At 45.4% G+C, this 20,693-nt stretch overlaps 1 protein-coding gene across 2 annotated transcripts in view; it reads right to left on the minus strand.

Moving 5' to 3' along the window:
• The window catches only part of skila (SKI-like proto-oncogene a), a 37,009-nt gene extending 19,404 nt beyond the window's left edge, over window positions 1–17,605 (minus strand). The window contains exons 1-2 of one of the 2 annotated variants that reach the window (XM_067606306.1): window positions 17,193–17,605; window positions 13,540–14,824 (exon numbers count right to left, since the gene is read on the minus strand). In XM_067606306.1, coding sequence (XP_067462407.1) covers window positions 13,540–14,661 — 1,122 coding nt within the window. In that variant the 5' untranslated portion in view covers window positions 14,662–14,824; window positions 17,193–17,605. Of the gene's footprint in view, window positions 1–13,539; window positions 14,825–17,188 lie in introns of both variants that reach the window. The other variant, XM_067606307.1, reaches the window with a different exon arrangement.
• Between the last annotated feature and the right edge of the window lie 3,088 nt (window positions 17,606–20,693).

A 20,693-nucleotide genomic window follows, 5' to 3' on the forward strand; every position in this document is an offset into this window, starting at 1 on the left:
CAGATACGTAGATATATACACTTCCTGACCGAGCAATGCGACAGCGAAGATATCGAGGCATCTTGGCAGCCACAGTGTGTGTCGCAGAATTCATTTTCCGTCTCTCGTCCCCCCTTTTTTTTAAAAAGTCTTCTAACGTCACTTTTCCCCCCTTAAAAATCTCCAGTCGATCTACGCGGCGTTGCCTTTTTGCTCGCTGTGAAGATCTGACGTGTAAACCTCTCATCTGTCTGTCTTTTGGGGGGTCTGGTTCGTATGTGCTTTATAAATGAAAAAAGGTACTCAGATCCAGTGCTCTGGTGGTCCCACCTGGCCCCCCCCCCACACACACACTAACAGACACTAGAGGCCTTTATATGGAGGTCTTAATCCAATAAGCCATTTATCCATGGACTGGGAGCTGCACTTTGTTTCAGCAGCCAAATCAATAACAGCCCACAAGGGAACCAGGCAGCAAAGTGGGGCATTTAAAGGAATACACTTTTTTTTTTTTTTTTTTTTTTTTTTGGGTAGAGGTTCTCATTAACTCAGCAGCACCGTGAAATGAGATGACTGGATTTAGTTTCACCATCGACTCTGTTTAGTACTGTGTGAAAGCTAACTTTTCAGTTTTGTGTAATGGTTGAGACAATGAGTCAATAAGTTGAATATTCTTTGATAATTCCAAAGCGAAGAGTCAAAACTGATCTTTTGTCTCGTCTTACTGTACGCGCCCCGGGAGAAAATGACTTATACTACGACTTATTTTCTTTCGCTTTAGCCTTGGACAAAGAGATAAGCGGTAGTAAAAACACAACAGGACACAGATGAGGACCGGTCTGACAGGTGGACGGTTAGATAAACAGGTGACAAAGAGGGAAAAAAAAAAAAAAAAGGAAAAAAAAAAAAAAAAAATCGGCAGACAGCCAAGACAGATGAGGAGACAAACAGAAAACATGTGACTGTTTGTTTGTGCCTTCCCCCAGACACACACACACACACACACACACACACACACCTGTTCCTCCCTCTTTCCAAATACAAAGAGAAAGAACAGAGCCAGACAAGCACACTGATAAGCATCAGCCAGACTAGTCATGCCAGAGTCACACACACTCACGGGCAGATAAGGACAGGTTCATTCCCGACTAGCTTTGGCTTCGGGCCTCGGGCACATTTTTGCGCCACATGGGCACTCTGTCTAGACAGTCATTACACGCACGTCAAACACACACACACACACATAGAGCCTTTCCCTTCCCTGTCAACGTGTTGAACGCCTCCCTCCATAGCTAAAGCTCCAGTCAGCCATTTTACAATCCGCACAAGTAACACCACAGTCTTGATAACCAGAGCCGATGGGACCCAGAGGAGGAACACTTCATGGGAGTCTATATGGGAGAAAATGTAGCGTCTCAGACTGAGCTATAAAAGTCAGGAGGAATTCCCCCCCCCCCGCTAATAAACGCGCAATCAACTGTCCACCTACTGCAGCTTTACCACAGACAGAAGTTTAATTTGGAAACCAGAAACAGCTATTTCTCTATGATCCTTGACATAAAAAGCAGTCTCTTAAGCTCTCCCGATCAATTTTTCTATTCATCTCTCCCTCCCTCTCGCTCGCTCGCTCGCTCTCCCTCCTCCGTTTCTCATGTTTCACAGTCAAATCCCAGGTGGCGGCTTCCAGTCTATATTCGCAGCCGTACACCGGGAGGGTTGTAATAACGTTACCTCATGAATGGACAAATTGTCTGACTGGAATACACTAGGCAGGCCACACAGGCTAAGGTAAGCCCCACCCCCGCATCACACACACACACACACAAAGTATCTATGACACAGTATACATTATAGTTGTGAAAGAAAATATGCTGGCGCTGCAACTAAAGATTATTATTATTTTCATTATCAATTAAATCTGCCAATTACTTCCTGGATTGATTGTTGCTCTCCAGATGTCTTGTTTTGTCCACAACCCAAAGATATTAAATGTCACATCATAGAAGACAACCAGAAAAAAAATCCACATCTGAGAGGTTGGAACCAGCGCATTATTTTGCTAAATAAATGAATTAAACAATCACTAAATTATCCAAACAGTTGCTCTATGATTGATTCATTGACTAATTGTCTCAGCTCAAAAATCCTTACATTTCTGTCCATAATTATGTCTCAGTCGACTAATTCTAACCCTAATTTGAAAACGCTACTATGTCTACATGAATGAGTAATATGACGCTTCTAGTTGCCATCATTATCACACGGACGATTAGTGCTGATCGATTAGCTGTTTAGCAGAATTATGCCGTGACAACTCTGATCATTAATCGTTGAAGTCGTTTATCATTTCGACATGCCTTCAAAATATTTGCTGGGTTAAAATTCTCAAATGTCATAACAGCGTTAATTGAAAAACTATTTGTTTTAGTCAATCAAAAAAAAAGTCATTCTTTAATTCTGGTAACTTCTGATTGAAACTTCTTATAAACCACATGATTAATTGCTCAATAAGTAGGAATAACAACCAGATTAATCAATGCCAGATGTTGTTGTTTGTTGTTCCCTGATACCAATGATGAAACATTACTCAAACGCGTGTTGTAGTCTAGACATTGTATCAGAGACAAGAAGTACAACTGAATTATGTCACTCTTTGAATCATCGACGTCAAACGCTGTGATTAACGGTCGTGACCACGCGTTGAACTCGTATTGCAAAGGAAGATAATTGTTTTAGCAACAATCATGCAGTTTTATGAGAAACCAAATAATATCTACCCTTCCGCTCGCTGTGACACAGGAAGAAAGAAGAACGGTCGCTTCTCGTCGCTCGGAGATCAAAAGGAGCGTTACGAGGGCATGAGGGTTCAGACTCTTAACCTACCTGTGTCATTCATTTAGACACGAGGCCTCTATCAAAACACCCACCGTGATGTTCGCTCTGTCTACATGTACACATATGCACCAGGAAATCAGGGTGTGTTTGAGTCAGTGAAGGGCATTTAAAAATCATCCATGCGCGAGAGAGCATACTAGCTGCCTGTGCAGCTCAGCAGCTCGGTGTATGTGTGTGTGTGTGTGTGTGTGCTCCACTTTCCTTCCCCTGTGCCCCCCAGAGCGTTAATTACCAAAGCTGTCGGGGCTCACCTATGTGACTCAACCAGGCCACGAGACAGATAGAGACACACACATACACACACACACACGCATTCGAAAATAAACACACATCCAATCAAACGACAAAGTAGGAGGACGATGACGTAGTTTACCGCAAGCAAACTGTCTTGCAAGCATACGCGATCAGATACGAGCAGACACACTTCATGCTCCCAGGAGGACACATCGGCTGAGAATGAGGCCAGTGGGCCCTTGTCTTGTCTGTGGATGACTGTACTCATCATATGAGCTTCATCTGGGCCAACGTGTGTGTGTGTGTGTGTGTGTGTGTGTGTGTGTGTGCTTTAACGTCTCTAAAAACGAAAGAGAAAGTCTCCAGAGAAGCTGGCTGCCATGGGATGCTTTACGGAGGTAGGTTACTGGTTCAAATCCCCCCCAATTAGGAACAAACACGCACAACTCCCACCACCCAAAAAACACACCAAATCAGCTGCCTCGGTTTTTTCCCCCCTACATAGGAGGAACACGGCTTACTATTCGAAGGGATGAAACAACTCGGAGTGCTTGGAGACAGAGGAGAGTGAGAGAGCTGCAGAGAGGACGAGCGTTGCTAAGCAGACTGAAAGCCGAGAGAGGCTGTCAGCAAGCCAGCAATGCACTGCTATCGCTACACAGAGAGAGAGAAAACACAAAATGGAGACACTGCCCGACCCTCTGTCTTTGCAAGAAAATTACACGGCATCCATAAATATAAAGGCTTGAAAATAAAAGCTGAAGCCTCCTTATCATAGCCATCCAGCAGCAAAATGTACTTTATAACATCATTATAATTAGCTGATGAAGTCCGAAGAAGAATGAGCTCCGCTGTTAAATACGTTGAGTGTTTAAATATAATGTTTTAATGTAAGAGTCGGAGTTTACTAGCCCCGGTATATACGGTCATATATTGATCGGTGGTTTGTTTACTTCTTCCTCAGCACGGGAGGCTTTTCTGCTGTAATGTGAAATACTGCAGTAAATGTCAGTGCTTGGTTGGTTGTCGCTGTCTGCAACGAGGCCAGAGGGGGGAAGAGGATGGAGAAAGAAGGAGGGAAGGATGGAGGAAGAGAGAAAGAGAGAGAGAGAGAGAAAGAGAGAGAGACGGAGAGAAAGTAAGATGGTTGACCCCGTACAGTCACAGCGCTACAAAGAGAAAGCTCCACCTGGCCAAAACACCCTGCAGGGTAAAATCTATCACAGACACATGGAAAGAGAGAGAGTTAAATCCAAACGAGCCCTGGGTCCTCTGACTGTTCTGCAGGGAGCTCTGGTCTCATCCATATTACATGCAGGAGCTTGTTTGAAGCCTCTACTGCTCGTCTCTGCATGGGCAGCTTGGCTTTGCTGTCCGGGCCCCTCGGGCTTGCCTGTCTCTCCCACACACACACACACACACACACACACACACACACACATAGCTCCCGTAATGCAAATCCATCAACTAGCATGACTCTCCTTCTCTCTCTCTCACTTTCTTTCTCTATGTCACAAGCTCTAGGTTTCAAAAACAAGTCTCTGAAGACCGTTCTCTTCACTTTCACAATGGCTCATGCAGGGTCCGAAATGAACACCCGCCGAGCGCCGAATGCAGGTAGATTTTTTTTCCGTTTGGCGAGCAAATCTCAGAAGGCTGTCCACCTGGCGGGTAAATGTTTGTACCAAAATAGTCATGTAACAAAATATCTGGCAAGATATGGCTCAGAGGAAATTACTCATGTTTGTCCCAATACAGTGTTTTTTTTTTTTTTTTTAGTGGAGGCTGCTACTCATTTCTATCCCGCCTGTACTGATATTATGACCCCGCAGTCCACACACACTCCATCACCAGTCTTCCTTCATTAATTCAAAACAGTCAGTCAGCGTCTGAGGCTGGCTTGACAACAGCCCAAGAAAAGCGCGGTTGGGTTTCGTAAATGTCATTACAATTGAGTCAGAGCTCTAAGTGAACACACCTGGGCGTACATCAAACAGACTGTGCGAGAGAGAGAGACTGGGACAGTGATAAATCTTCGTCCTGGCTCCACAGTGACGCTGATGAGTGGAGAGCAGACCGCAGCACTGATGGAGCACTGTGACTCACGCTGCAGAGTAGGGTTGGTGCGGTGATGAGAGGAAGTGGCTGATGGCGGTTGTGTTTGTGTGTGTGTTTGTGTGTGTGTGTGTGTGTGTGGCTCGGTTTGACCCTTTGACTTCCTTTAATCGTGTCACCGGCACATTATCATGCGCTACTGTGTGTATTTGCACGTGTGTCATCGTTCTAATAAGAGACCTGTGTCATCATGCGGACACATTCGAAGCTCTCGTCAGGGTGAAGTCACTGTCTGGCTATCTGTCATTCGGATCTCATGACGCTAGGACAAAAAAGTTTCACTTTTGGATTTCAAGTTTCGACTGTAACTTCCATTCCTCTATGAGGCACGGTGCCTCACAGAATAGAAAATGAGACTGTCTGGTTGTCTGCCAAGGCAGCAGACAGAAAGGGCAACCTTGCCAGCTGCAGCCAGAATTTACCATCATTTGGCCTGAGGCTAGATTTCTTTCCCCACGATGAGTCAGTCCTCTGAAGAACTACTGTACATATGGCCTCATCTGGGATCAGGATGTGCTTCAGCCGATTTCATTTTGATAGTGATGACAAAGAAAATGTCTGGCATAACAAAGTGCACTTGTCATAGGAACTGGTTAAAATGTAGCCAGACTGTAAACCACAAGGCGAAACTTCAAGTCTTCAAAGGATAAAGTCAAGGGCAATAAGGCTCTGTGTGGGCCAAGTCACCCCAGCAGCAAGGCTGCTTAAATACGACGAACCAACAGCAAAGCCAGAGAAAGAACTGGACACGCAAAGACCGAGAATCGGTGCCACATGCTCAACGAGAGGCGCATACACAAACACACACCACTCTGTTGCTTGGGGACAGTTAAGGAGGACTTGACTATTAGCTTGCATGCGATGATGCTGAAGTGCACTCACCAGTCTCGACACATGCAGCCCTTAATTGGGCTTCCATAGCTTCTAAGGATGCTCAAATGAAAATACACAATATACATTTTATGAAAGCTATTTGGTAATTAATTGCACCTGGAGGTCAACGACCTCAAAGATTGTCTACTCCTTAGTTTATGATGTAAAGAGGTGCAGCGGGGCTGTAGAGGATCCAGAGGGAAATAGTACTCTATTTACAGGATGTAGATGAGCTAGTATGGACCCCTGAGGGATATGAAGCAGAGAAGACTGTATGTTTGCATGTGTGTGTCTGCCCTAAGAAATATCAGGGAGACAGTTGATTCCCATGAGCGGCGTCGCTTTAGGTTGGAATAGCGGTGAGATAAACACATCAGTATTCGGTAAGGCAGAGTCTGAAAGAAATGGAAGACTGGGCAAACCACAAAATGTCACTTGTTTCACCTTCACTAAAGCAGTCTGTTTCCCAGTTGCTAACTTTACAGCCTTTCCCTGAGCAGCATTAGTCAGGCCCCTGGTGAGATAAGGATTTACAGGGTACAGAGGCAGCCAGCAGTGGAAGGGGGGAGAAACTGTTGGAGGGCGTTTGATGTTAGCAGAGCAAAGGTGAGGCTGCAAAATAAAGGACTTTCAGGGCAAGTAATCACCTATCCGAGCTTGGCAGGTTTGCATCTGACAGTGGTCTGCTGTGCCGCCTGCTTTCATCTGGTGCGTGGGCTGAAGGTCAAAACTAGCATGGGCCACAGCAACACTGAGGGTATATCCACACCAAAATGTTTTAGTTTTAAAAACACATAACTTTTGCTACGTTTACACCCAGCATCCACACTACTGTGACATTTTCAAACCCTTAAAACAGAGACTCTCTAAAAGTTTAGTTTGAAAATTCCAGGATTGCGTTTTAGTCTGGACGGGAGGAAACAGAGACTTTTGCAAGTGATGACGCACATGTTCACTTCCTGATCGGATCTTATCAGTTTTCAGGTGTTTGTACGGACCGCTGTTTTAAAATGAAAACGTATTAGCGTGGACGTAGTCTGAACCTGGTTGCCATTGTTCTGTGCCGTTAAGCGTGTGAGGCCGTTTGACAAAAGAACTTGGAGACCGAATCAAAGGACGAGAGCAGGATCGCTTCCATATGGAAATGATAAGCTATTACCAAACATGCAAATAAATTACTGGCAAAGTGGAGAGATGGGGATTCCCTTAATCGTACAGGCCGACTATTTTCCCTTGATTTCCCTGTGTTTGCTACATGCATAATTGATCAGTGTAGTGGCTGGGTTTAATGTGTTGTGGATGTGCCGGGTGGCAGCCCAGCGGGACTCATGACACGCCTTTGATATCTCGTGTTTATCTCCCTGTCTGGGACGCTGGGGCTGTGGGAGAAAATACAAGAGAGTGAGTCCAAGTGCCTATATGGTGTGTATTTGTGTGTGTGTGTGTGTGTGTGTGTCTGCTGTGTATACGGTGCTCCTATGGAAAGCGCCGTCTCTGGTCTCTCCATTTATATCTTCATTAATCACCGTTCCCACCGGGAAGGCGGCACAGAAGAGCCTTTCAAATGCAAACGCGCTCTCTCTGCTTGCACACAACACGCACTGACTGGCAGTCTCCCACAATTCTTTTACAGTATACCTCCCTCGCCTACGACTCCCTGCCCCCCCCCCCCCAACACACACACAACCTGATCTTCTGACTGTCTCCCAGGGAGACCAGACAGTGGACAGTTAATCTTCTCATCAACACATCGATTAATTAATACCAAGACTCCTCATTATTCCGGTCTCATGCAAAACAACCCAGGCAAAGTAGTCAGACGTGTTACGATCCAAGCCGCTTTCTCTTCTGACAGTCTTGTTTGAACTCGTAGCCCATTATATTCCCCTCGCTTTCACTTGTTCTCGCTCTCATTTTCTTTAGAGGCAACAAACTGGTCTGACGCCCTGAGGGGGGGAAGAGCCAGAAAACAGTGAACATGCAAACAGGCTGTCAGTCCAGGGCCCTTTTAAAGCCTGGAGGACATTTGGCTGGGAGGGGCTTAGCCAGTTTGTTTAGTCTATGAGACTGTTGGCAGACGTGGCAGAAGTTCCACTGTATCTGGACTGACCTATCTCTGCTGCCTGCTGCTGTTGCTAGCTCACATCAGTCCCAGCGCTGTGCATTATCTTCTTCCACTGGTGGTGAGATGGGAAAAGAAACCCAAGCTGAGGAAACAGTCAAAAACAACAAGCTACAGCTGGGGTGGGAAATTGCCACCATCCAACCGATGGTAAATTTTAAATATGGCATGCCAGTGGATGAAAAAGCTTTGCTCCCCTGCCTTGGTTGCAGAGCTCCGCAAGTGGACAACTGAACTGCAACTGAAGCTTGTAACATTTCCAAATGTTGGTTCTAAGAAAATTGTAAAGATTCTTGAAAGAAAAAGACTGAAGTAATGAATTTTGCGGTCCTCCAGTGTGCTGTAATGCTGTTATGGAGCTGTGATACTGGCACTGACCTGATGGTGACATACCAGAGGCCCCTTGGCTCAGCCCCTCCTACCTTGCGGGGCCCCATTTAGCCCTTTACAACAGGCAGCAAACACTGGCCAAGGCACAGCTTGTTGTGCACGGGGAACACGTACAGTCTCCCACACCGAACTACATACAGGCGTGATAGACTGTAGGTTACTCTGGGCCAGCGTTCAAAGAAGCTGCTGTGTATTCAGTATAAGTGGATAATTGTTCTTTGGGAAATGCACAAACAGACATAGAAATATGTGTATGGGTGTTTTGGGGTGGGGTTGAGGGGGGGGGGGGGTAAAGGAAAAGGCTGGGGAAATGCGAGCTAGTCGGTATGTGATTGGCCGGCTAAGAGGGCTGTTCCAGGCTAGATGTGTGGTTCAGCTCAGGTCTTGGGGAGGTTAATTTTCAACCGAGGAAAGAAGAGCTGGGGCCCGAGCCCCCCTGTAACAACCTAATGGCTGTGTGAATAAGGCTTGTTTCATGGAAGGGCGAGAATAAGAAACAAGCGAAGAGCGGTTTGTGACCGAGACAAAAGCCACCTGTCCTTACCTTGCCCTGTCATTGTCTTCTTTTCATACTCTTTACCTCTCATGTCTGCCCTTACCTCATTTGCTCAAGTATCTCCTCCAGACGTGGTCTGTGTTCTGACAACAGTTACCTTTTTTTCCTGTGTCTGCTTGACGCTACTTAAGTCTGGCAGCCTGTCTGAGTAACAAAAATTACAAAAGGCGACAGCAGATGCAGAGGTGAGGTTAACTTGAGAGGCTGTTGCACATGTCTGAACACAGACGGAAACTTACGCAACACCGGCTGCGGCCTCTGTAACTGACTCTCCTCATTTCACTCTTCTTCTATTTCCTCCTGCCTCCCCCTTTCGGTCCATCTCCTCCTCTATTCGGTGTCCGTGTCACCCGGCAACTCGCCACATCCATCAAGGTTGGAGACCCGATCAATAGTCACTGGCTTTCCTCTCATCCACCAAGCAGACCCACACAAGTGGTCTTATTGCTTATGTAACGATCGACTTATCGGGTCATTTGGCTGCTTATTTTGTTACTGTCCGCTGATTGGGGCCCGGGGGGTATTGACTGTTTACAGACACATGTGGCTAACAGCAGAACCGTCTGGGTTAGAGGAAAGGGATGATGGTTAGCGAAGAGTGAAGAGCAGACTGAAGGCCATACGTCAAGATGTGTGAGGACATGAACCCGAGAGAAGCAGGCAGATGGAAGATGGACGTCAAGATAGAGGGAGAGGTGGAGGAGATAGCGGATAGCGAAGGCAGCACACAGTGAACGATTAGCGCGCTCGCCAAAATCCAATTAGATACAGCCCAAGAGAATGACTGACAAGCAGACAGACAGACAGAGCACACAGCCCAGGAGACAGCCAGAGAGTGCAGCTGCACTGGTCTGCGGTAATGAAGTCACTGGTTTCCAAATAGCAAATAGAGGAAGCCAGAGAGATGCAGCTGTCTGCCGTCTGTGCCGCAGCCACTGTGTCAGCCTGGCCAGGGAGACAGACAGAGGAAGGCTGTTCTCTCCGTCTGACACTTTTGACTCTGGGCCAGCACAACGATACAAACAAGGCTGAGGCAAATAAGCAACACGTAGCCATGTTCGCTATGTTGCTCTGCCATGTCGCAAGGGTTGGGGAATATGCCTAAAATATCAGGTCATAATGGTTTGGGGTTTTTTTTTTTTTTTTCTTATTTGAAAACAGCAAAATGGAATCGGTTTTAAAATATAATTTGACCTGATGTGAGTACAAGTGGGGGATTTTGTCATTCAGATGTTTTGTAATACACTAGAAGTCGTCTGATGACATGCCATGTCAATACGCAGCCCAAATAAACAGAATGTCCCTCTAGCAACGGTTATTTCACAAGGTGGTGGGGATGACCATCGAATTGGAATTTCTGTTTCTTCCCGTCTTTGTCAGAGAAAACAAAAAAATCACCTAAGGAAAATGACGATACACGATCATGTCTCAGCGGAAAGTACGTGTGCCTTTCACAACCCCTAAAGGTAGAATGAACTCATTGTCTGGTGGACACTGAAGTAACTCTTGAGATAAGGCATCAGCTTGTTGCTGTCTGTTGGTGGCGTCTGTCTAGCGAACTCTATTTACACAGCAGGGATCAGTAGACAGAGAAGCTGTGCCTGTGGGCACAAAGCGCTGTTTATAGAGAGCAAGTCCTGGAGTTTTTAACTGCACCTTCTCAAACCAAACACTCTGAACAGGATATGGGACTAGTAGCCATTGGAGAAAGTGCGGAAAAAAAAAAAAAAACTTCCAGAAGGCTCCCCTTGTTTGTGTCTCTTCTCCTCCAGTGGTCCCAGAGCTCTCTGGTAAAACTATGAACTGCTTGTAAATGTGCATACTGACACTGTGTGTAAATAAGGACCACTGGGAAAAGGATCTGCAGTTAGGGTTTAGACCAACACGCCGAACCATCTTTCTAAGAAGTGTGTGTAACTATAAGCTGCTCTTCCACTAACATCCACTGGGATGTGGAAAGTATGAGTCACACAGCCAGTGCAGTGGAGGCGGCTGGACACAGAGTCTGGAGGATGTTCAGGGTGAGAGACATGTCCGTCTGCCTCACTTCCTGTTCAGTCAAACACACACACACACACACACACACATATGTAAACAGAGAGTAGCTTCTTTGGAAGGGAACACAAGTGTCCTGAGCGAAGCAGGACACTGCCAGCTCACCTTGTTCTCTGGCTACTGACCTTTCACACACTCGTACATCCGCTCAGATGAAGAGGAGGGGGGTGGGGGTGGGGGTGGGGGGGGGCGGTGGAGTGGCATCCTCTTTTAATGCCAAAATCACCTGCTTCCTGTAGACTCGCAGGCAACTGTCTTTCCAGGAATTTGACCATTTGTGACAGTGTGTGTCACAGATGTAGCTGTTGCATAAAAAAATTCACTTCCACGATTGATTTGACAACAGGATTTCCGATAAAGTCACAGTCACGCAAAGAGCAGAACGATGTGGAAAAAAAAAAAAAAAAAAGAGACGATACTAAAAAAAGAAGTAACAAAAACAAAAACACATAAACTGAGAAATGACCCCACAGAGAGACGACAACACCTGAAACTGTGGTGAGACAGAGGCTCCAGAGAGACTGGCAAAGTGTGAGACAGAAAGAGACCAAGATGCGTCATACTAGCCTCCAGTTAACAGCTCATTACACACACTGAGGTTGGCAACGTCTAGCACATAAACACACACACACACACACACACACACACACCAAAAATTGTGGGACTCTTTAAGCATATGTTTTTATACATGTGTTGCGTCTGTGGTCTGTGTAAGCTGATGTTTGTACGTGCCCGACATTGCATTCATGTTTCCTCTGCGGTATTGAAATGTCTATGTCTTTGAGAAAGAATGTCTGAATCTTCCAAAACGCATACCTTAAACCGAGGCGGAGGGAGAAGAGGAGGACAATTGGGAAGAGGCGAGACAGGAATGCGGTCTGGACGCTAGACGAGACAGCAGGCGGTATTTCCGTCAAATTCACACCCAAAGTTAACCAGACGGGGGGAAAATAAAAAAGGCATCTCTCTATTTCACATGCACGACTAATTTGTGCTCTGTATTAAAGCGTTGCACACTCTCACACCTGCAAACACTCCGAACACACACTGCGACCTCTCTACCCTCCGCAGTCTCTCACTTATTCCGCTGCCGGCTGTACTACAATCAAAACTAGATCTGCCTACCAAAGGTTGTGGTTGAGCCTCTTTCTGTTTCTAAATGTGTGTTTGCTGGTTAATGATCAATCATTTAAAGATTTTTTTTTTTACTTTATCTGCACTGGTGGATTTGAGTTTGAACAAACCCATGAAACAGACAAAAACACAACCCCACCTTTACCCAGAAAACAATACAAAAATGGCAGCCCACTGTGGTCAGAGGGAGGTCATGAGACATAAACCAGTCAATGGCTTGGAAACAATCTAGAGCTTTTCCCTCCCTCTGAATGCTGACTTTTCAATAGGCTCGCTGCCCTTGTGCCTTAGATACTGCTCTGACACAAAAACACAACACAAAAAGAATCGGCAAAATCATCCTCTTTGGAAGACTCTGCAGTGTTCTGGCCTTCAGTCATAACTACCAGTAATGCAATGGAGTCATTTCCCTTTCAGGTTTGCCTGGAGGTAAAAAGGGTCAAAACCCCTCTAATGAGGAGGACTGGGATCCATCAGTGGTACCACATTTAGACATTTTATAAACTCAAGAAGCACCTGTATCTGTCCTTCTTGCCGAGCAACTTAAAGATTTTAACAGGTTCTATCAATTTGAAACAATTCTCTGACACATTCAATATAATATTTCTGAAGTTTTGGGTTGAACCAGCTTTTATTTCCATTTTCTTAATTTGTAAAAAGACAAATTGGGCAAAGTAGACATTTTATTTTTTTATTTAAAGTCAGTTAAAAGGTCAAACTAAAAGGTAACTGCTAGCGTGTAATTCCAATGCAGGAGTTAAAGAGGTGCTTCCTGAGCCTCGTATATTGGCCTTTTGTTCAGTGACATTCCCAGTGACCTCCAGGTGACCCGAGGGGACAAATGATGCACTTCCCTTCAGCTGTGGCCAGCTGGCCTAACCTCGTCTGATCAGACCTGAGCAGGCATATGTCACCACCTGTCCCAGACCTCTCTCACACATACTAGGTCAACGCAGGTTTAAGAAAACACCAGCGGTGAGGTAGTCTAGTCAAACTGCTGAATACACAACAACACGGGACTAGAGTATTAAAGACAAGAAGAAGGGCCAATGACCCAGCCGGAGACATTCAGAGCACATTATCTAACATAATAAATCACCATTTCAATTGCTTTCTTATCAGCACGATGATGACTGACATTTTATAGCCTGCAAACACGCAAAGTATAATTGAGAGATGTACTTACTTTGTCTAGCGACCTCTTGAGCTGGTAGTGAAACTTCTCTTTGACCTCGTCCAGGAGCTGCTTGAGCTTGGGTTCCTCGGGCATACCCTGGTACTTCCTGGCAAGCTGCAGGTAGCAGGGCCACTTGGCTGAGTCAAAGCCCCAGTGGCAGGTCCTCTTATCAGGTGACTTGTGTGAATGCATGACAAACTTCTGTGGTGAAAAGAGCAAATGGCACTCGATGCACTGGATGCAGGGCGCCTCGGGCTGGGTGTAGAACTGGGGCACAAAGAGACCCTGGCACTTCCCCAGACACTGGTGTTCCACCTGGAAGCTGGCTTCGCTCTCCTTCAGCAGGCCCTGGGCCGACAGCTTACCGCTGGGGTCGGCAGGCAAAGCCGCCCCAGGACGCAGCAGAGCGTTGCACAGACGTTGTGCATCCGTCAGTGTAATGAGGCCACAGGAAGGTGCGTTGAACGGCAGGATGCCCAGCACCTTAAGGATGTGCAGCTGCTCCGCGTCGCAACGTGAGCAGTAGACGTAGAGCTCGTCGCACACAGTGTTGATCTGCTGCAGCGAGAAGTCGCGGAGCACGGAGTTGAGCACCTGGGGCAGGCAGAGCCGCTTCTCTCCCCCCACGACGAAGCAGGAGATAGACTCTCCTTCCAGCAGTGAGTGGGTGAGTTCAGTGGAGCTGTCGCAGGGAACCAGCAGAGGGCCCCCTCCCAGAACAGGAGGGGAGGGTAGAGGAGGCATGCCGGCGGGGGAATGCTCGTGGCCGGTACGGGCTGAGAAAGCAGCTGGGCCCCCGAGGGAGCTCTGGCTGCTGAGGGTGAACTGAGCTAGTGTGTGTTTGAGCCCAGGGCTCAGGTCCAGGGCTTTAGCAGAGCCCACAACGTGTAGTTCAGCCCGACCCTCCACGTCCATGTCAGAGTCAACGCGCAGGTCGTCGATCTGCTCCCTCTTCACCTTGGGAGTTTTGGGGAAGGAATCCAAGCTGCGACGCTTCAGGTTAATCTCCGCCATCACTCGCTTCTTGATGGGCGCGTCTTCCAGTCGCTCTCTGTACAACCGTTTCATGTTGCCCTTGAATGAGGTCAAGTCTTTGAAAGGGGTTTTCAAACTGGTCTGGGTGCTGGCCATGTCTAAGCACTGTGTTATTGTCGTTTCTGTCTGCTGATTGAGTTCTTGTATTCCTCTGAGTCTTTTTTTTTTCCTCCTTAAGTCTTTTCAAATGACACAAATCTTCTGGTAGTTAGACACATGCATGATGGTGACGGAAGTTTTCTATGTTCTGATCTGCTTCCTAAGAATGAAAAAACAGGAATTTAGAAAACAGTCGGGAACATTGGGTGGGGGAAAATCATTCAGTCGCTATCTAAACAATTGCTAATAGATTGCTTTCCTGTAGGGGAATAAACAAACAGAAAATTATCTCATCAAAAAATGTTGTTGAGCATGAAATATCCATAAGGAGTTTAAATGTTTTATGGCCGCTGTCCCGGCTGGGGGCTGAAGAGGTTAATGGCTGTTTGCATGGACCACTAAGCCAAATGGCCATTACCATACTTCACACAAACACAAGGCTTTCTCAGCCCTTGTAATTGAACCCCAGGGGAAATTTGCATCAAGGTTTTCACCAAAGGTCTTTGAAACAAACTTTCCAGCGCAAAGTGAGAATTTTAACAAGCGAAACCAGTTGACCAGACATGACAACCCAACAAGCAAAATCCCCCCCCCCCCCCCCAACAAACCACCCTGCCCCTCTTCTATTACATTGTTAATTTAAGGCTGATACACAATGGTCCACAACATTTCACTTTGCAAGTGAAAGTACCCCTCCAAACCATATTGTGCCTTCCCCTTAGGTCTGCTTACCCCACGCTGACCCCATCAACTGCATGAAAAACAATTGATAAAAGCGTTAACAGCAGTCGTCCCCTTCTCTCGGTCCTTTCACAGCTTGACATACAGCAGTGTGGAAAGCGGTGTTTCCCCACTGTTTTACTCTCTGGCTCTACTGCGGAATTACTCAATCGACCGTAATAAGGTAAACAACACTTAGCAGGTATTTCCCAATTAAACGCAATGTAGTTGATAATGGCTACTGCTGCAGTATGACACCAAGAGATGATTGGATGCACTTCAGCTTGAAAATGCAACATCTATACAGTATCATTTGATGTTGAAGTGAAATACTCTAGATTTATACATCTGTATTAATGGGGATTTAAGCTTGCCACAAAAAACAACAACAAAAAACGTTTAGCTTGTTGTTTGGTTGACCACAGATTTGCAGGCTTTTGCGAAATGTTCCGTTTTTTCCGCCGACTGCTGCTGCGGTGCAAAACCTTGAGCTCGATTCCGAAGCGGGTTGATGTTTGTGGGCGTTTTTTTTTAATGGCAAATATCTCTGTGGGCCGATTGAAAAAAAACACTGCAAAATCAAATCAGCGACCAATAAATGAGGGAGGCAGCCTGCTCAGTGTATTACGGGACTCCGGTTTGCCTGCTAAAACCCCCAGATCGGTTTGTATGTCAGAGATTATATCGCCCGCATTGCTTAGCGACATAACATTGTTTCTTGTAAACAATCTCACAGCCGTTATAAAAAAAAATCATGAATCCAAGTGTCACCCTTTACTCCCGGTATCCTTTTTTTTTGCTGCTGCTGCTGCAAGGACACCGCGTATAATAATGCTCCTGCTGCTCTGTATCTCCCCCCTCCTCCTCTCCCAGTCTGCAAACTGTACCTCGCCTCCTCTCTCTGCTGGCTCGCCACGACGGCACTGGTATGCAGACAGCGCTGATAATGACATTCACTGTCTACACACTACAGTCTGGTCTGGGGAGGCACCGCGGTCCAAGCGTTTACACACACCGGGTTTGGTGTGAGGGCACGACGGGGGGTTTAACTTACAACCGGGGGCTTAGCCCGTATGTCAAACACGCAGGTAACTTACGGTGCCTTATACCGAGCACACCAAACGGTCAAATCGCTTTGAGTAACACATTAATAAACCGGTGACATTATTTTAAATTATGAGTAAGGTTACGTTTTGACTACAAGCATCTATAAAAACATAAAGTTAAAGCATTAAATGTGCGTATTTGTCTATAAATCAATTGGGAAACAGCGATCTTCAACGTTCAGTACCAACTGCGCTAGCTAGCTAGCTTAGCTACCCCAGTTTACCCCCGGTAAAGTCCGCTATTGTTAGAGCTGTCTAACCAGCGTAGCGGGCTGTGAGGCAGGCTAACTTACCCCGGGTCGCCCCGGCAAAGAGAGCGATAATCAAGCGGACTGACCTGCCTCGGCTCACACGGCAAACCGAGAGATAAACAGCGGCGTCCGGAGTGACTGAGCGGCGTATCCCGCCGGTGTAAAAGCTCACATGAAGCCCCGGCTTAGTGAGCGATAAAAGCAGGCTAAACGAGCGGACCGAAAGCGCTAACATCACAGCAGGCTAACCCCAGATAGAGAGCGACACAGCAGGCTAAGTTAGCTTCGCCTCTCCTCCTCCGTCGGCTGCGACTAAAAAAAACACAGTAATTCAAACTCAGCCGTTAATCGTCCCGTGCTTAAAGGTCCGCTGTCAACCAAAAAAAAAACGTGCTCAACTCGTTTTAAAACATGTCGATTTAAAGCTGTTAGAAATCCTGTAAACACTTGCCTGATCGCTGCTGTCGGTCGTCCTCACTCGCCCGGGGTCTTCTCAGTACTGGAAAAGCCTGGCGGACCGTCAACAAGATGCAGCTAGAGGCTCCACTACAGCCCCGCAACGTCACACTGCACACGGGCTGAGAGGCGGAGACGTCACCCGGCTGACGGAAACTATGCGGGGGTGTCTGTCGTCTATCTGCCTGTTTGTCTGCCTGCCTGCCTGTCTCACTATCTGTCTATCTGTCTGACCGCCTGCCTACCTGTCTGTCGTTTATCTGACTGTCTGTCTGTCTGTCTGTCTGGAGATGTGTTTCCTCCAGCAGCAGGTAAAGCTTAGAGCAGAAAGGAGGGAGATAGACGTCAACAGCGGGCTTTGGCAGGGGAGTTTTAAAGGTCCATTATAGGTTAACATTTGCTTTATTTCAATTTAAATATATATATATGTATGTAGAGTGAATGTCTGCGAATGAAATTATATATTCCTTCTACAGTTTAAGCATGTTTTTTGTACAATATTTCCAATATTACCTTTGATTTTTTTTCTTTCGATTTTTATTTTTTAGGAACTTAACCAGTATCTTCTTCTAAATCACTTCTTATAACCCATTTTTATAGACTTCCTGTTATGTGATGTCATCTTTTTTTTTTTTACCGTCTTTGTATCTTTATTACTGTGTTTTTTATCTTTTTGTGTTCTCTCTACTGTGTTTTTGCGTCTCTTGTCTTAACTTTATCTTAATTTTGTCTTGCTTTTGTTTTGTTTTGGCTCCTTCTGTTTGTTTTTATTGCTTTCTGAGTGCTTGGCTTTTGTTCTGTCTGTCTAAGCACTTTGTAAAGTCTGTTTTTAAAGGTGCTATATAAATAAAGTTATTACGATTATATTACTATACCTCTATTCATGTTTATGCTCCTGTCTTTTTTTGGCTTGAAACACATTGTAGGTCAATTTTTATCGACATGGCCTTGGATGACATTAACTGACAAAAAAGGGCAAAAAAAAGGGGGGGGTGTCTGTTTCTTCCACAGCTCTCCCTCCCCCACTCTTTTTATGGAGCCATCCTCCTGCAAAAAGGTCAAGAGGTCATTCAGGCGGTCTATTCAGCCCTTAAGTGATGATGGGAGTTAATAAAAATCTGTGTATGAGGAGGTCAACTGCAAACCAGGACTGAGAGATTATGATATTATTCTTTCAGGAACTTTTACTCTGAATGTACACTATCATCTATAACTCTTGGCTGAAGTCTTAATCTATAAAGGTTATCACGCTCTGCCAACAGACTGTTTTGTTTTGTTTTCTTTTTTTTTTCATCTGGCTGGCTGACTGACCCACAGTCTGATGTCACACGTCTGTGAGAGCAGAGAGGCTTGATAAAGCTTTTGATAAACAACACCGTCGGCCGTTTCGCCGCAGCCTCTCTCTGGCTCACTCTCTGACAGCAAGGTCAGCAGTTGTATTATGAGAGCAGATGTGCGTACACCCTGTCCAGCCCCAGAGAACAACAAGAGGGGCATTGATTTTCCTGTAATAACATCACTCTGTGTACTGCAGGGAGTAAATTAATCTCATATGTGCAATAATGTGACCAGCGCTGATTGTTCATGAGGGGTAACGAAAAAAAGCTGAGGGATGAGGTAGCATTAACAGTGTTGGGTGTGTGGGTGGGGGGGGAGTTGGGAATCGCAGACAGTGTGTAACAGACTAACACATTGATAAGCCTCTACATTAACCGAGACTCTGTCTAACTATTATTGGACTTAGTACTGAGTAGACCCTGGGGGCAGACACCTCACAGTCGTTTTCATACATCTTGTCTGAAATCAATGCGAGATATTGAAATATGTCATGAGTCGAGTCGGTGGATGTATCTGTAATTTGGGGTAATGATGCTTGCTGAAGTGGCTGGTCTGAGGTCAAACACCTTCACCGCACAGTCGGAGGTGTCAGACGGTTTCAGGATGGACAGTCAAGCAAAGTTTTTTTTTTTTCTTGCACTCAGACGCTTGTCAGCAGGTTGCATCAGCTCTCGTCTTGAAGTCACAGTAAATAAAAATAAAAAAAAAAGCAGATGTTGTGTTTTCAAGGAAAATAACTCATTACTCATTTGAGAGTAGTCATCATCAACTGTGTGTAAACAGGAAGGAGACAAATGATGTAATCAGAGTTTTGCTGCAACAGTGGATCATGTTGAACATCAATGAGAAGCATTTTTCAGCAATTAAAGATCAACATAATGTGAGCATCAGTTCAGCATGAGACTAGAGAAGCACCGGTCCAGATTCTGACCCAAATTTACAATCTGCACCAGACCACATGGAATTATTTTAATGTATGTTAACATGAAGTCACTAAAAAAAAAACAGAGTCAGATAGTGGACACACTGAATGTTATGATGCAACGAGAAAGAAACTGTATTTAATATAGACTGGTCCCATCATGGCCGAGGTGTTTACTGGCACCGATACGGATCCAGTGTATCAGATTAGTGCATCACACAAGACAACCGACTGAATCATCCGTGCATATATTGCAGGTGCACTGTCAAAAAAAATGCTTAAAGGATAGGTTCTTCAAGTATGTCTTTATATAAAAACTCACATGGTGTATCTACATTGAAAGTTACTGTGGCTGTGACTCGTCCTCTAATCTGGCATAATGCAAATCCAGTGAGAGACACAGGGGGACGAATTTCACAGTTAAGTCAATTTCAAGTTTAGCTGAAGCTCATATGAGACTTCAGCAGTCTGCTTTAAGACAGATCAAGTGGGAATCTTCCAACTTCAGTGTTTTTTGTACATAGTTCCCTCTTTGTGGTCGTATCCATAGTCTGGGGAAACACAAACAGGGAATTCAGTAGTAAAACACTAAAACTATGGAAGATCCCCACTTGGTATGACTAACTCAGACTGTTAAAGCCTCATGTTAACTTCAGTTGAACTTTGAAATGCATTTTCTCCATCTCTTACAGTGGAGCGAGGCCCTGATGCTGACTTTATTAAGTGGATCAGGTATCAGCCAGACTTCAGCAATCTACATTACATGTTACACAGATTTTAAATCTGGGGGAAAAAAAGAGGCCAGCGGTATCAGATTGGTATTTGTTATGAGCAGATATCCTGAGTTTAGGTATCAGAATTGGCTTTAGGAGAGAAAAAAAAACCAATTACTTCACTGCTATTATGTGGAGGGGGGATTATTATAGAGACCAGTACCTCTTTCAACAAAGAAGTACTGTCTGGTATGTGAGTAATGTATTAAGATAGACTTGAAAACAGTCTTGAAAACTTAGGAGGGAGAGAACTAATAATACTCTCTTCCCCTAAACACACCTACATATAGTGTTATATAATGTATATAATGTTTCCTTCTTTTGTTATTGCACATTTATATTGTTTTATGTTTTAATTGCATGCATATTTACTCTTTTTTTTGGTATCTCCCCTGTGCACCATCCCCTAGGAGCCACAACACACTTTTTTATGTTTCTCTGCACTGTGTAACAACAAACTTGA

This window comes from Thunnus thynnus, chromosome 12, assembly GCF_963924715.1.
Source record: "Thunnus thynnus chromosome 12, fThuThy2.1, whole genome shotgun sequence".
NCBI lineage: Eukaryota > Metazoa > Chordata > Actinopteri > Scombriformes > Scombridae > Thunnus > Thunnus thynnus.